General features: G+C 25.7%; 1 protein-coding gene across 7 annotated transcripts in view; it reads right to left on the bottom strand.

Moving 5' to 3' along the window:
* LOC105232119 (high affinity cGMP-specific 3',5'-cyclic phosphodiesterase 9A) overlaps nt 1-14729 on the bottom strand; it is a 194434-nt gene that overhangs the window by 34502 nt on the left and 145203 nt on the right. For all 7 annotated transcript variants that reach the window (XM_011213727.4, XM_049454463.1, XM_049454462.1 and 4 more), the window contains 2 exons: nt 8766-8917; nt 7297-7404 (listed from right to left, as the gene is read on the bottom strand). In XM_011213727.4, the coding sequence (XP_011212029.2) occupies nt 7297-7404; nt 8766-8917 (260 nt within the window). The remainder of the gene's footprint in view (nt 1-7296; nt 7405-8765; nt 8918-14729) is intronic.

Genomic DNA, 14729 nt, shown 5'->3' with positions numbered 1-14729 from the left:
TTGTTTTTCTTTTATAATTTTCATTTATTTGTAAGCTTTAGTTAATTTAATTAAAAAAATATGTATTCAAAAAAATTAAAAAAACAACAACAAAATTTATTACATTATAAAAAAATTATCAAAGAACAAAATAAAAATAATAAATTTAAAAAACAAGTATTAAAAGATTTACAATAAACATAAATGAAAAAAACAGAAACAAAAAAAATTAAAAAAAAAAATCGAATAAAAACAATAATAAAAAATTTCCAAAAAATAAAACAACAATAATAATAATATATAACAATAATAATATGTAACAAAAAAAATATAATAAAAAAGTTAAATAATCTAATAAAAAAATAAAAAAGCAAAAAACGTGCCTAATATGAAAAATTATAAAATAAAGGTTAAAACACCATATCTTATAAAATTAATTTAAAAAATGAAAATTTATAATAAAAATAATAATAAAAATTATAAAAAATAATAAAACTGATTAAAAAATATTCTTAAAAAAAAAAACAGAAAGAAGTTTAATAAAAAATGAAGAATAAATAAAAAATAATAACAGCAAAGGAAAAAATCAAATGTTACAAACTTTATATAAGAAATACAGAATTTGTGACAATTATCGAAGAAGAACCAAAAAGTAGCTAATATAAAATTAATATAAATGCTAAAAAAAATATAAAAAGAAATATTAAAAAAATATAATTAAAAAAACATTATAAAAAAATGATTAAAAAAACATTATAAAAAAACATTATAAAAAAATTATAAAAAAATATAAAAAAATTTTAAAAAAATATAAAAAAATTAAATAAACAAAACAACGGCAAGAAAATTTTTTATAGTATTATCAAAAATTTATGAAAAATACAAAAACCAAAATGACAATAAAAAACATAATAATTATAACAATAAAAAAAAGGTTTAAAAAAATATACTAAAATATAGTATAAAAACCCAAAACAACCACATTATAAGAAATAAAAAATATTAAAAAAAAAATATTAAAAAAAAAAATAATAAAAAAAAATAAAAAAATATATAAAAAAATAAATAAATTGAAAATAATAAAAAAAATATTATAATAATAAAAAAGGTTAAAAACGAAAATTTTACAAAACTAATTAAAGTAATCAAAAAAAAAATGGTAAAATTATAAAAGAGTAAACAAATTCAATTTGAGAAAAATTAAATGAAACTACGATAAATAACACAATTTAAAAATGTAGAGCTTAAAACATTATAAAGGCAAATTTTCTCGATACACAAACATAAATTTTAACTTAAGATAAAATATTTTTTTTTTTTTAGTTTTAATTTAATTTCAAAATATATATTTTTTCTTTATGAATTAAAAAAATTATAAACGAAAGCAAACGTTTAAAAGAATATAGAGTCAAATTTTGCAAGTCAAAATTTTTAAATAAAAATTCTGAAAAAATTGTAATTTACAATTAAAAAAAAAAAACTAAACAATTTATTAAAAAAGTACGAATATAGTTATAAGAATAATATGTATTTCAATTTTTTCGAAATATTTGTGAATAACTTAACATGGCAAACGTGTTTGATAAATCGGGCGTGTTTTAAGTTTCATTTGGTGTAAAATGCAATACTTTTACTATTACAAAAAAAAATGTTTAGTGCAAGTAAGCTTATTGTGAACTACATTGAAATTGTGAATGCAGGAAAAAATATGTTTTTCTGATCAAAGTAATATTATATTGAAATATGAGAAATATATATTTTTTTTTTATTAAAAAGACAAATTTTTTGCAGAAAAATTTCCAAACAATTTTTTTTGTTAATTTTATTTTTCACTAGTACTTGACAACATATTTTTTCTTCATTAGTAAAAAAAATTTCCGGAGAAAATATTTTAAACTTTACATAAATTTAAAAGCTAATAAAATGAAAGTATAAATTTATCAATTCTTCGCTCAATTTCACAGTTAATTACTGCACAAACAATACAATTAGCTGTGATACAATTGTACTGCTATTATTTGTTGGATTGTGAAAAACGATTTTGAATTTTTTTATAACTTTTCTGGATGTTCAGTTCCAGACTTAACATATCAACTGCTGGCGCCCGTTAATCAAACAAAAAACTAAAAAATAACACGATAACACATATACACACGCACTAAGCAGTCCAGACGGCATTGTAAATTAATATAGCATACATTTAGGATGCATTATTAAAGGCAAATACCACAGCGTAAAAATGATTTACACACACACATTTTTTCTCACATAAACACACACTGCAACACCTATTGCCACACACCCGGTTAGGTATTACCGTTAAATGAGCATATAAATATTAATTAAGCCGCACTTTTAACGCTTGCATTATTAAAATAAATGAATTTCGGTTTGTCAGACATTTTTAGGCTGCACATATACATATATATTCATTAATATTATTATTGTAAATTTTTGGCTGCATTTTGTCAAACTTGATTTCGACTGCTAATTGCTACGAAATTGCTGGATTATTGAAATTCCATAAGCGTGTGACACCCAAATGACTATAATTGTGAGTCTATGAATGTGTGTGTGTGTATGCGCTTGTGGCTGACTTGCATATAATTTTATAGACCAGCATATTTAGTTAATTAAATTACCGTTATTTGTCCTGGCATTATTTTTGCATTTTGCATGCGCTTTTAATGCGCCAAATTCTCGCAGCTTAAATGCCCAATATTTGCATTAAATAGTTACATTTAATTAATTGCATTGAAAGCGCTTAAAAATTTATGAAATGTGTGTGTGTGTTTTGGCTGGCAAATAGCGGGTTGTGCGGTGATTAAAAATATTTGAGTTAAAATTAATGTCAATAACTTAAATACAGGTACCTTTGCGTAAATGTATGTATGTAAATTAAAAAAAAATAAAAAATATATTTTTTAAATTTAAAATAAAAAATATTAAAATGGAAAATAAAAAATTTAATTTAATGTATAAATTATAAACTTTTGGTTACCGCATTAAATTATTCGGTCACAAATTTTTTTTGGTAATTTTTATGAGGCGATTTTTGCTTTAATATTTGACTTTCAAAATTTTTGAAAAACAAATTTTCTAAAATTATTCAAAAATAAAGGTTAAAAATTAATAAAAAAAAAGTAAAAACAAAAAAAAAATAATAAAAAAAAATAATAATAATAAAAATAATAAAATAAAAATAAAAAAATAAAAAAGTTAAAAAATTATTATAAAAAATAAAATAAAATAATTTAAAAAACCTTTAAAAAAATTAAAATAAAGTAAAATAATTAAAAACAAGGTAAAATAATTTAAAACCTCTTAAACAATTGAAAAAAAATTAAAATTAAAAATAAAATATAAAAAACTGCAAAAATTTGCTCAAATATAGTTTTTAAAACGCAAAATCACAAAACAATTTACTATATAAAAATGTTGAAAGCCCAGCCACACATGTTTAATTTGCAAAATATGCCTGCAGTTACGGAAAAACTTTAACAAAAATTATTTTAAAAATTACAAAATCAATTTTAAAAAATATTTAATAAAAACTAAAATCAAAATTGTAATAAAGAGAAAATTTAATAAAATAACATTACATAACAGTAACATGTTAGCCTACAAAATTGCTCAAAACAAATGTACATAGGCCTCGTTATTTGAATTTATGTAGCTCTATTACTTATACATATTGTATATATGTATGCATGTATGTATACGTGCTAGCGCAAAATTTCAGATTTTTTGGAAAACTGATAAAATTTTGCATTAGAATCATGCACGTCATTAAGAGCTGCATATTTTAAGGGGCTGTAGCAAATGCATGTATGTATGTATGTATATACAAAAGTGCACAACTACACACATATGTAATAAAAGGCATACACACATAACCACATGTGAGATTTATCATAAATTGAAGCACAAACTGAGTTTCAGGTCACCCCAACCGCGTCCGAATATTTACGTATGATATGCTGTTACATACGTATACTCGTATACGTACATATGACTGTATATGTATATGCGTATGCCCAAAAATTTTACGTTACGCTACCACTGGCTGCATCATTTGTGGTGAGCACGCAGATAACTGCTGCAAGCCTGAATAAAATGCATTTACACACATACACCGACAATTTCTTCATAAGTATGTATATGCGTATATGTCTATAAATAGGTATGTATCTGACAGCTGCAAATTAGTAGCTGTCACAGTTGCAACATAAAATTTTGTTTTATGCCAATATGGCATACAAGTCTCTATGGCAACTGCATTTTTATCAGTTGAGCATTAAAAGCGCCTGCGGATATGCTACGGATGGCTGGACGCGGCGTCAAAGTAAATTTGAGAATGCATACATATGTACATACATTGACATACATACAAATACATATAAGAGTATATATTGAGTTATATACAAAAATATATATGTACCTATGTATATAATATACAAATACATACATACTTATGCATAACCATCAAATTATTTCGCTTCCTGCAGCAAGCCAAATAATTCCGAGCAAATATGTTTGCATACAAATACATGTATTTGTTAATATGTACATGCGTGTGTATTTGCTTTTTAGCACCGTCAGCTTCAATATAATAGCAATAGCATATATTTAGGCGCTGTTGGCTGGCACCACGCAAATAGAGTTATAAAATTTTGTCATAATTTGTACGAAATTTGATTAAATAGCTAATTTATGATGAGCGCAATGCTTATGTCCAAACGCAGCGCAATAACGGCGTGTGGCATCCACATGGCATGGCATAAATATTGGCTTTATTAGTGGACATATTTTTAGTAATTCACCAACGCAGCAAACACACAGCCACATACACACACACGCACATATGTATGTAAAGGATGGATTTGTATTTTTTTTTTACAGAAAATTTCCACACAGATAACCGTTATTATAATGCAACAGTAAACGCGAGTTCATAAAAATTAGGGTTATAGCGTGTGTTTCGGTTAAATTTTTGGGTATGGGGTTATACCTAACAGAATTGGGAGCTTTTAGGTTTTCAAATTTTATGTATAAGTGGTTATATACATATAAAAAAAATATATATATGTATATAAAATATAAAGATATATTTATTTTTTTAAATTCGTACGCAACTCAGGGAGCTCTGCTAGTAATCACTTGAAAAGATCATCACCACACTTAATTATGATTGGTTCCTGAACATCAGCGCTATCATCTTCAAAGATGTTTTAGTAGAATCTATCAAGAACCAAACTTATATTAAGTTTGATGGAATTTTTTTTTACTAAACTCGATCCTCACAGATAAGAGATATTTTTATAGCCTCATACTAGACTGGATTAACATTCTAACACACTCCTTCACTAATTTTCTATAAACTAATGGAACACCGCTTGAGTGAAATAGAGGGAAAAAGAGAAATAGATGGAGAAAGGGAAAGCGATAGAGGAGAAAGAGAAACGGAAGCGATAGCAAGAGAGAGAGAGAGAGAAAGAGAAAACGATAGAGGGAAAAAGTGAAAGGAAAGCGATAGAGGGAGAGAGAGACAGCGAGAGTGTGAGAGAAAGATAGAGACAGAGGGAGAAGGAACAAATTTTTCCTGTTTTTCCAAATTCAAAACCATTAAAGAAGCTTGTAGAAGGAAGTCTCGTGTTGGAAGTCAGTGAGTCATCTCCTAGTTATAGCCTCATTTTCGGTTAAAGCAATCTATACTTAGACATAGTTGGTTGTATATATGATAAGAGTTTTCGATATCATTAAATTTCAAAAGTTTGCATAGTCTAACCAGTTACGGTTAGAGAAAATGAGGCTACCAGTATGAGGTGACTCACTGACTAACTATAAAAGAGGAGTACCTTTTCCGAGCTTAATTGGTAAGTAGAGTAAAAAGCAAGAGCGATAACTGAGGATATAACATAAAACACGATATTTCAGAGTTATTCATGAACTAGCGAGAACTCATCTGAGATGATTACTACCAAAGGAAGTAAATTAACAAACCTGTCAAAACTATCTACAATCATATAGCATATACTCGTATACTTCTTTCCAAGCTTACCAATTCCAGAGAGCTCATTCTGCAAGGGGATGACTCACTGAATACCTATAAAATACTGGTTTTTATTTTTACAATTGGTAAGTGGGTAACTATAACAGAAAGTTATAGGATAAAGAGGATAGGGAGCCGTTAAAACTATAAATAGTCATATTTCATTGGACTCATTCTGCATTACTGTATCGCTTAAACATTCTCCATATTTTGCCATTTATTCAGATCTGCAGGACACATTTTGCTGTCCACCTAGCCAGTTCTTAATTGTTTTGATTATAAAAACAGGGGTTGGAAGATTATTGACTTTTTTATCGAAGAAAATGGGAAGTAAATATATGTAGTTTGAAAATCTGTATACGGAGTCTCAATCGTTTACCATCTATTTAAGGTCTTAGTTCGGCAGCATATGATTGATATGAATATCTAAAAATTATTGTATGGTAGGCTACTCGATCTTAGGAGGCAGTAAACTCTTGAACTGATTGTACTCTCCTTCTGAACGATACAATACCTACTCAACCAGAGACCAGGGAATGGAGCTATCTAGGACTTGAACGTTAGGGTCAGTTAGAGCATGGGTTGCGGGTGCAATCCTCACTTATTTATCTCGTGTCAGCTATAACTTCGTTCGGACACTGCAAGCTCGAGGATCAAAACGAAATTCCAGCAGAATAAACTTTGTGAGAAAAGAATATGTATGTATGTACCAAGCATCGAAGAGAGGTCTAACGTCGATTCCATTGCTAAAATAGACAGTTAAGAACCGGGATAATATTAGTGAAAATATATTTACTAACTCTAATTGAATTAAAAAACGGGCCAAACCAGTTGAGTAACCCTGCATATATAGTATCAAGAGTACGCATGAAATATACAACCCACACTACAGAAGTTTGAGCAATATAATGAAATTTGCGTAAACGAAACTTTACACCTCAACTGCAACGCCTCACACTCACTACACACGCAACAAGAGCGCACTGAAAATGATAACCCAAAAATAAATTTCAACTCTTGCAAAATTCATGACCGGGAAAATAAATGATAAACTTTTGCACGCACACAACAAAAACACCACACACACAAGCACACACATAAACTGCAGCGCAGCAAGGACTTGGCATATTCAATTTTGGCTTTAAAATGAAAATATTCACTTTTAAGTTTGTCTTTGAGTTGTACGAGCAACGAGTGAAATCGAGTTAAATATTTTCGTTCACTTTTTTGTTTTAAAAATTTATGTTTTGCATTTTCGTACTCACTTGAATGTGTCGCTGCTGAAATTTTTGAAGATATTACACTCAGGATGCTCCAGCAAGCGGAATGCTATTGAACAATGATGATTTTCCAGCGGCGAAATGTCATTATATCTGCAAGCAGAAACAAAGAGTGTGGTTGAAAATAAATGGATTAAGCCATAAAGTGGTGAGTGGAGACGGAAGAGCGTCAGAGTGACGCAGTGGCAGCCACATGCAGCGCTTGTTGCAAGTCAAATGCAAAATTCTTGGAGCAACAAAGCACAATATACACATACATATGCATATTTATTGGTTATAATGCAGCTGCCAATCACTGCGAACGCGGCAAGGAATGAATTAACGTTGAAGCGCCACGCGGTAGGCTATGAAATTGAAGAAATGCAATGCACGTGCACATTGTGTGTATTCGTATGTATGTACATACTACATGTATTTATATGTAACATGTGTATATACATACTACATATCTAAATAAAATGTCTAATATACAACTTTTTTTTATTAATTTTTACAAATTTAAATTTTTCAATTCATCGTAATATTTTTTTAATGAAGTTTTCGTATTCAATTTTTATTTTTTTTTTTCATTTCAAATTTTTTTATATATATTTTTTTTTCATTTAAAAATTTTTTGTATATCAAAATTTTTGCTTAATCTTCAATCAATAATTTTAATAAATTTTTTTTTTTACTTTTTATATCTAAATTTTAAATTTCTCTAATTTTAAAATTATTTTAATTAGTCAAAAATATTGTTTTCCAATTTTTAAATTTTTTAAATCAATCAAGACGATTTTCATTAATTTTGTTGCTTACGTACATACGTACATTTTTATTTTATATTATTATTTTTATTTAAATAAAATAGAAATTTAAAATTTTAAATGATTATTTTAGAATTGAAAAAAAAGAATTAATTTTTAAATAAAAAATTAACGTATAAAAAAATAATTAAAATTAAAAAAAAAAATCTTTTAACTTTAATTCTATACTATTTTTATTTTAATTTTAAAATAATCATTTAATTTTTTTTTTTAATTTATATTAAATACTTAAAAAATTAATTCGGAAGATTTTTTAAATGAATTTTCAAAGGATTTTCTTTTTAAGTTTCAGAAGTTTTTTTTTTTTAATTTTTGAGGTGTGTTTTAATAAACAATATATGTATGTACGTATATACAATTTTTTATATTAATTTTTTATATTATTATTCTTTATATTATTATTATTTTTTTTTAATTAGTATTAATTTTTAAATTAATTTTTTTTAAATTAATTTCAATTTTCATTTTGTTATTATATTTTAATATTAAAATTACATGTGTTGGTGTACATCCAATCATTGATATATTGTTTGTAAAATGCAAGTTTTTTTGTAAGCCTCAATAAATTTAACAAAAAAAAAAAAAAAAAACAGTTCACCACTAAACCCGTCCGTCTATTCCACTCAAGTACTATTTTGAATTACTCACCTGAGCGCCAATTCAGTGCGCGCATTTATCTGATAGATATTATTATAGCCGGGATGATCGAGATCATGACAAATGCAGGACACCAGCAGTATTAGACATTCAAGGTCGCCTAGTCGTTGCAACAAATTGGCTTGCCTGGTTATAGCGTACATCTGCAAAATAATAAAAATCAAAAAACTAAGGTCAATATATGGGAGAGATATGAATTTTAAAATTCAAAAATTTTAAATTTAAAATTAAATAATTAATTTTTTAAAATATAATAATTTTAAAAATTAAGTGAAAAATAATCATTTTAAAAAATTAAATACTAATTTTTTTTTGTAAATTATAGAAAAAAGTTAATTAATTACAAAAATAATAATTTTAAATTTTAAAAAATTAATTAATTAAAACATAATTTTAAAAATTAATTAATTAAAAAATAATTTTAAAAATTAATAAAAAAAACTCTTTCAATGTTCATCTTAAGAATTTGCTCTTAATTTTTGTTTTTTGGTTCCTTTTTCACATCATTGTAAAAATATGAAATTATGGTGAAAATATGTATGTCTTTATGAAAATATCAAAAGTTCTCATAAAAATTTCTCATATCTCTTCGAAAATTTTGATTTATTTTACTTAAAAAAACCCAAATTCTTTTGCCTTTAAAACAAGGATCTTCCAGCAAGTTGCCGAATTTCCTGGTCGCTTTAGGCCTGCCACTTAAAAATATTCCAAAATTAAATTAATTTTTTGCCTACAGCAAGCAAACGGAAGATGAAGCGAGGCAACAACAACTCTCCAAAAACATTTATACACTTCAACTGGTGCTTTTTAAATCTTCCTCACTCAAGTGCCAGCAATCTAAATGCAAATCAAGTTAAACTATTCGCAAACACAACTAAAAACGACCCATTTTACATATGTGCGCATATCTCCAAACAATTTCCATAGGAGTATATGTGTGTGTGTGACTACCTAAGTAAACTGCGCTTTGTACATGCATATCGGCACATGTGTGTGTGTAAAGGCTTGCGTGCGAAGAAAGTTGTTTGAATATTGAAGAGTTGAGGCAAGCAACAAAACTTTGTAAGGCGGCCGTGTGAAATTTGGGTGCTGCTGTCAATTGGCAGAAGTCTATCTACGTTTGCGCGTGTATGTGGTTGATGTATTTTTGTGAGAGGAAGAGTTTATAAAGTGGATTCTCGAAGAGCAGATGATTTTTTTTAAACTAACGCAAAAGGCACTAGTTAAAAACTGCTTCAAAAGTGGGTCAAGAATAGTGAGTGAACTAGTTCAAAAGTGGTTGAAGAATAGTGAGTGAACTAGTACAAATCTAAACAGAAATCTAAGAAATGTACATATATAGATAAAGCTTGTCTCTCCATAAAATTATTTAGTTAATATCATAAAAAACGTCAAACCATCTAAAAATTGGTAAGAAAGATTCCATAAATATATGCCTCTAATACTTGTAAAGGCCTGTAAAGCTCGCTAGATATTAAAGAGTTAAGATATGTTTACAAATACAGTAACACATCGCCAAATTGTCTTCCTGCTTTTAACATTATCGCCAAGACCACTACTCAAACTAACCCAAAAATATTTCGCTATGAACTACGCTAAATAAATAAATAAAGGTGGCATCAACTCAACGCCGAAATTTTGTGGGACACTAACGAAGGACTAACTTTTGACAGTTAATTTTTCGCTTTTTGCTTTTTTTTAGTTTTTCGATTTATTACCCACACTCACTGCCATCTTCGGATATGTAAGCAGCTCTCGACGAAGCATTTAATTTAAGAACTTTGAGATTATAAAAATAATACTACACATATCTCGAAGCTCTGCGAGTGATATGAAATTTAAAGTTAACCAAATTAAAAGAGACTCAATAAAAAAGAGGGAAATATATTTGAACACTATTTGAAATGTGTCGGAAAAAGCTTTTTACAGAAATTGTATTAATGTTTATCAGATTTTGTGTTGAAACCGGACCAAATTACATCATTAATGAAAAACAAAAAATAATAATGTTTGTTATATGTATACTGTATAACAATACTTCACGCTACAAAAGGATAAGTACCGAAATTTTGTGATGGCGAAAATTTGGTTTCGGGATCAGCCCAATTATTATTTTTATTTCAGTTTGAAAATTTTTTTTGGTGCCGTAAGTTCGGGATTGATATAAAAACGAGGACTCAAAATATTAGTCCCAAATTATTATGTAGTAATCCACGATACAAATTGATTAATCCCAAATTTATGTGATCCCAAGAATTTATTTTCGGGATTAGTCAGGGTATGACTTTTTTGATTAAATTTGAAACTTTCGTTGGTCCTCTAAATTCGTTATTGATATTAAAAAGTCAAAATATTAGTATTAAATTTTCGGGATCCTGAAAACTTGGTTTCGGGATTAGTCAAAATATGGTGTTTCTGATTGAACTTGAAAATTTTGTTGATCCCATAAACTTCGCTTTAGGAACGAGTAAAAATGTTAATCCCGAAATATCGGGATCCCGAAAATTTGGTTTCGGGATTTGTTGAAATATGACTATTTTTGAATAAATTGAAAATTTCGTTGGTGTCGTAAGTTGAGTATTGACATTAAGCTTTGGAGACAAGTCAAATTATCAGCATTTTGAATAAAATATAAAGACATAATGAAAGAATATGATAATAATAATAAAAGAACATGTTTTGAACACACATTCTAAAAAAAAATGAAAAAAGTGTTAGGGGTCTCAATGAGTGCTGCACGTAAATTTCTTTAGAAAAATGTCTTCCTGATAGTATGTAGGGTGCCTGTCTGAAAAAATGTCACAAGATGGATGGATTCACCGACTAACGGTGTTACCATATTCCCATATTCTAACTGATTCCCAAACTGTCAAATACACCGCCAGCTATTACAGCAACAAATCAGCGAACACTTTTTTGTATACTTCTCTCACCTGCCTTTACACACTTTCAGCGCTTGCTTCCCAATCAACTGTGTGCGGTCAGCACAATAAACACTTTGTGTGGCTTTTAATAAAACCTGTGTGGACAAAAAACCGCCAAACTTGTTTCTGTAGTGAAAAAAAAAAATAAATGCTTTGTAGCGCACTTTCAGGCAGTTGTGGGTCAGTCAATCATATGAGTGACTAGGTAAGTTCGTTCGGTCATCGTCAACAACAATATTGTTGCAACATGTTGCGGTTGTGGTTGCATGTCAATATGCTTTTTTTTTTGTTTACTTGCTTGTTTTTGTTGTTGCTTTGTAACTTTATGGTGCAGGTAAAAACGCTTGTGAGCGGTGTATGCTGACCTTAATAATTCAGCGCGAGTGTTTATCGCAGCTTTTTTACTTTTTTGTTATTATTAATATTTTTGCGAAAATTTTCATAATAATAATTCCATATTGCAGCGAAATTAGGAGGTTATTGGTAACCACGAAACTAAATACGGATTACTATTTTGTTTTAATAACAAGTTTCTAATTGATTATTATTATTTTTTTAATTTTCAAAAAAAAATTAAAAAAAAAAATGTTAAATATTTAAAAAGAAACTATAACTGTTTCCTACCTGTTCAAAATATGAAAACAGAAATTTTAGGATTTTCGATTTCAAAATGTTTCAACAAAAAAATAAACTTTAAAATATTCAATGTTTTGGCCAAAATTTAAAAAAATTCTGAGAAAAATTTAATGAGCGTATAATAAATGAAAAAAATATATTTTGGTAGAGAAGCAATTAAATTCTGAGAGACAAAGAGGAAATCGGTATATTTTGAAATTCTTTTCTAAAAAATTAATTCTATGCCAAAATAGATTATTTCATTTATTATACACTCATTTAATCGTCCTCAATTTTTTTTAAGACCAAAAAAAAAGTTTAAGTTCTAAGCCTGAATGAATTTTTCACATTTTTTTTACTTAGAATTTAAGGAATCTCAAAATAATTTCACAAAACTTTATTATTTTCTAAAAAAACTAATATTTCGTAAAATCTTTAATATTTCTCAAAAAAAAAATGAATTTAATAAGAAAAATTGTAACAAAAAAAAAAAAAAAAATTTAAAAAAAAATAAAAAAAAAATTATTAAAAAAAATAATAAAAGTAATCATTATTTTCTAAAAAAAAAATTTATTTTATAAAAAAAACAAAAAAGTTATAAAAATTAAAATATTTTGAACAAAAATAAAAAAAAAAATTAAATCTGAAAATTTCTTTTGTTAAAAATTTTAAATTTAAATTCACACAACATTAATTCAATTAATCTCAAAAGAATTTCCGAAATTTTAATATTTCCTAATAAAATTATATTTCTTAAAATATTTCTCACAAAAAAAATCAAATTTAAATTAAAAAAAAATTTAAATAAAAAAAAAAAATTTAAATTAAAAAAAATATACATATACAAAATAAATTTATAAAAATTATTTTAAAAATATTAAAGATTTTCCCGAAAAAAAAATTTATATTTCGAAAAAAAAAGTTTTAATTAAATAAAAAATCTTTATACAAAATGAAATTTAAAAAAATTAAACTAAAAATCTCAAAACATTTTCCCGAAATTTTAACATTTCTTAAAAACATTATTATTTTTAAAAATCATTAATATTTCTAAAATCAAAATAAATTGAATTAAAAAAAATTAATATTTCTTAAAATTATTAATGTTTCTACTAAAACAGTTTTAAAGTAAGTTGAATAAAAATTTACAAAAAAATTATTTATAAGAATTAAATTAAAACATTAGATAAAAAAATTAAATTACACAATTTTTTTTAAAAAGTTTTTCGTAAAAAATTTTAAATTTGTTAATTTAATTTTGTAATTTTTTTATATAATGTCACAATACTATTACTTTTTTAAATTTAATTTAATTTAAAAAAATATTTGAATTTTTTAATTTAATTTTATAATTTTTTTTAATTTAATTTGCTATAATAATTCAAATATTACAAAATAATATTTTATTTAATAACAAATTTTTTTGGAATAAGGTAAAAAATTTAATTTTCCAAAATGATTGCAAAAAATTTAATTTTCTATTTTTTTTTTTTTGGTTGATTTTATGTTAGAAGACTACTACTTTTTTGAATTTAATTTAATTAAAAAATAATAATAATCTAACTTTAAATTATTTTTTTTTATTAAATTTTATAATTTTTTTTTAATATAATTCAAATATTACAAAATAATATTTTATTTAAGTAACTAAATTTTTTTGGAATAAGGTAAAATATTTAATTTTCCAAAATAATTACAAAAATAGAAATATTATTTAATTTAAGTGACCAAATTTTTCGGCATATTGTAAAAACTTCCGTTTGTTAAATAATAAATTTTTTAAAGGCAATGTAACATGTTTCAAAAAATATTTTTTAAAATATTTAAATATTGTTTTAAATTTTCCTAAATTTAGCTCATATTTTTATGTTTAAGAAAAGAAAAATTTACAGATTTATTGAAAATAATCATATTAAATTTAACTTTAATTTGTTTTTGGTTACTAAATTTTTAAAATCATTTTTAAAATTATTGTATATTGTATATAATATATGTATATATGGTGAGAGGGCATTTTAAACCCTCCTAACGGCCTAAAAAAAAAAAAAACAAAACATACATATATTTTTGTTTGTTTGTAAATGTGTGATTAAATTTTTACTGAATAAAAATAGTAATCTAATTTATTGCAAAAAATAATTTAGTAAAATTTTAAACACAAAATTGACAAGTACTTAAAAACTTAAAGCCGAATTTTCAAATGTTGCCTACATCTAGGCGCTACAAATGGTGCTGACCAAATAGAGAGAGCAAGAACCCGGAACAAGACTGCAGAGCGCATGCTGCCCGAACAACTAGTATTTATAACGGTAAATAATATTTTAAGAGTTCTAGTTTAGTTCAAACTCAACTACTATCGTAATGTAGGCAACACAATTTTAGAAAACCAATTGTTGTCGTTATAACTGTAAAAAAT

This window comes from Bactrocera dorsalis, chromosome 4, assembly GCF_023373825.1.
Source record: "Bactrocera dorsalis isolate Fly_Bdor chromosome 4, ASM2337382v1, whole genome shotgun sequence".
Classification (NCBI taxonomy): domain Eukaryota; kingdom Metazoa; phylum Arthropoda; class Insecta; order Diptera; family Tephritidae; genus Bactrocera; species Bactrocera dorsalis.
Note: the sequence above shows the minus strand (reverse complement) of the source record. Positions and strands in the feature narration are given on the sequence as shown.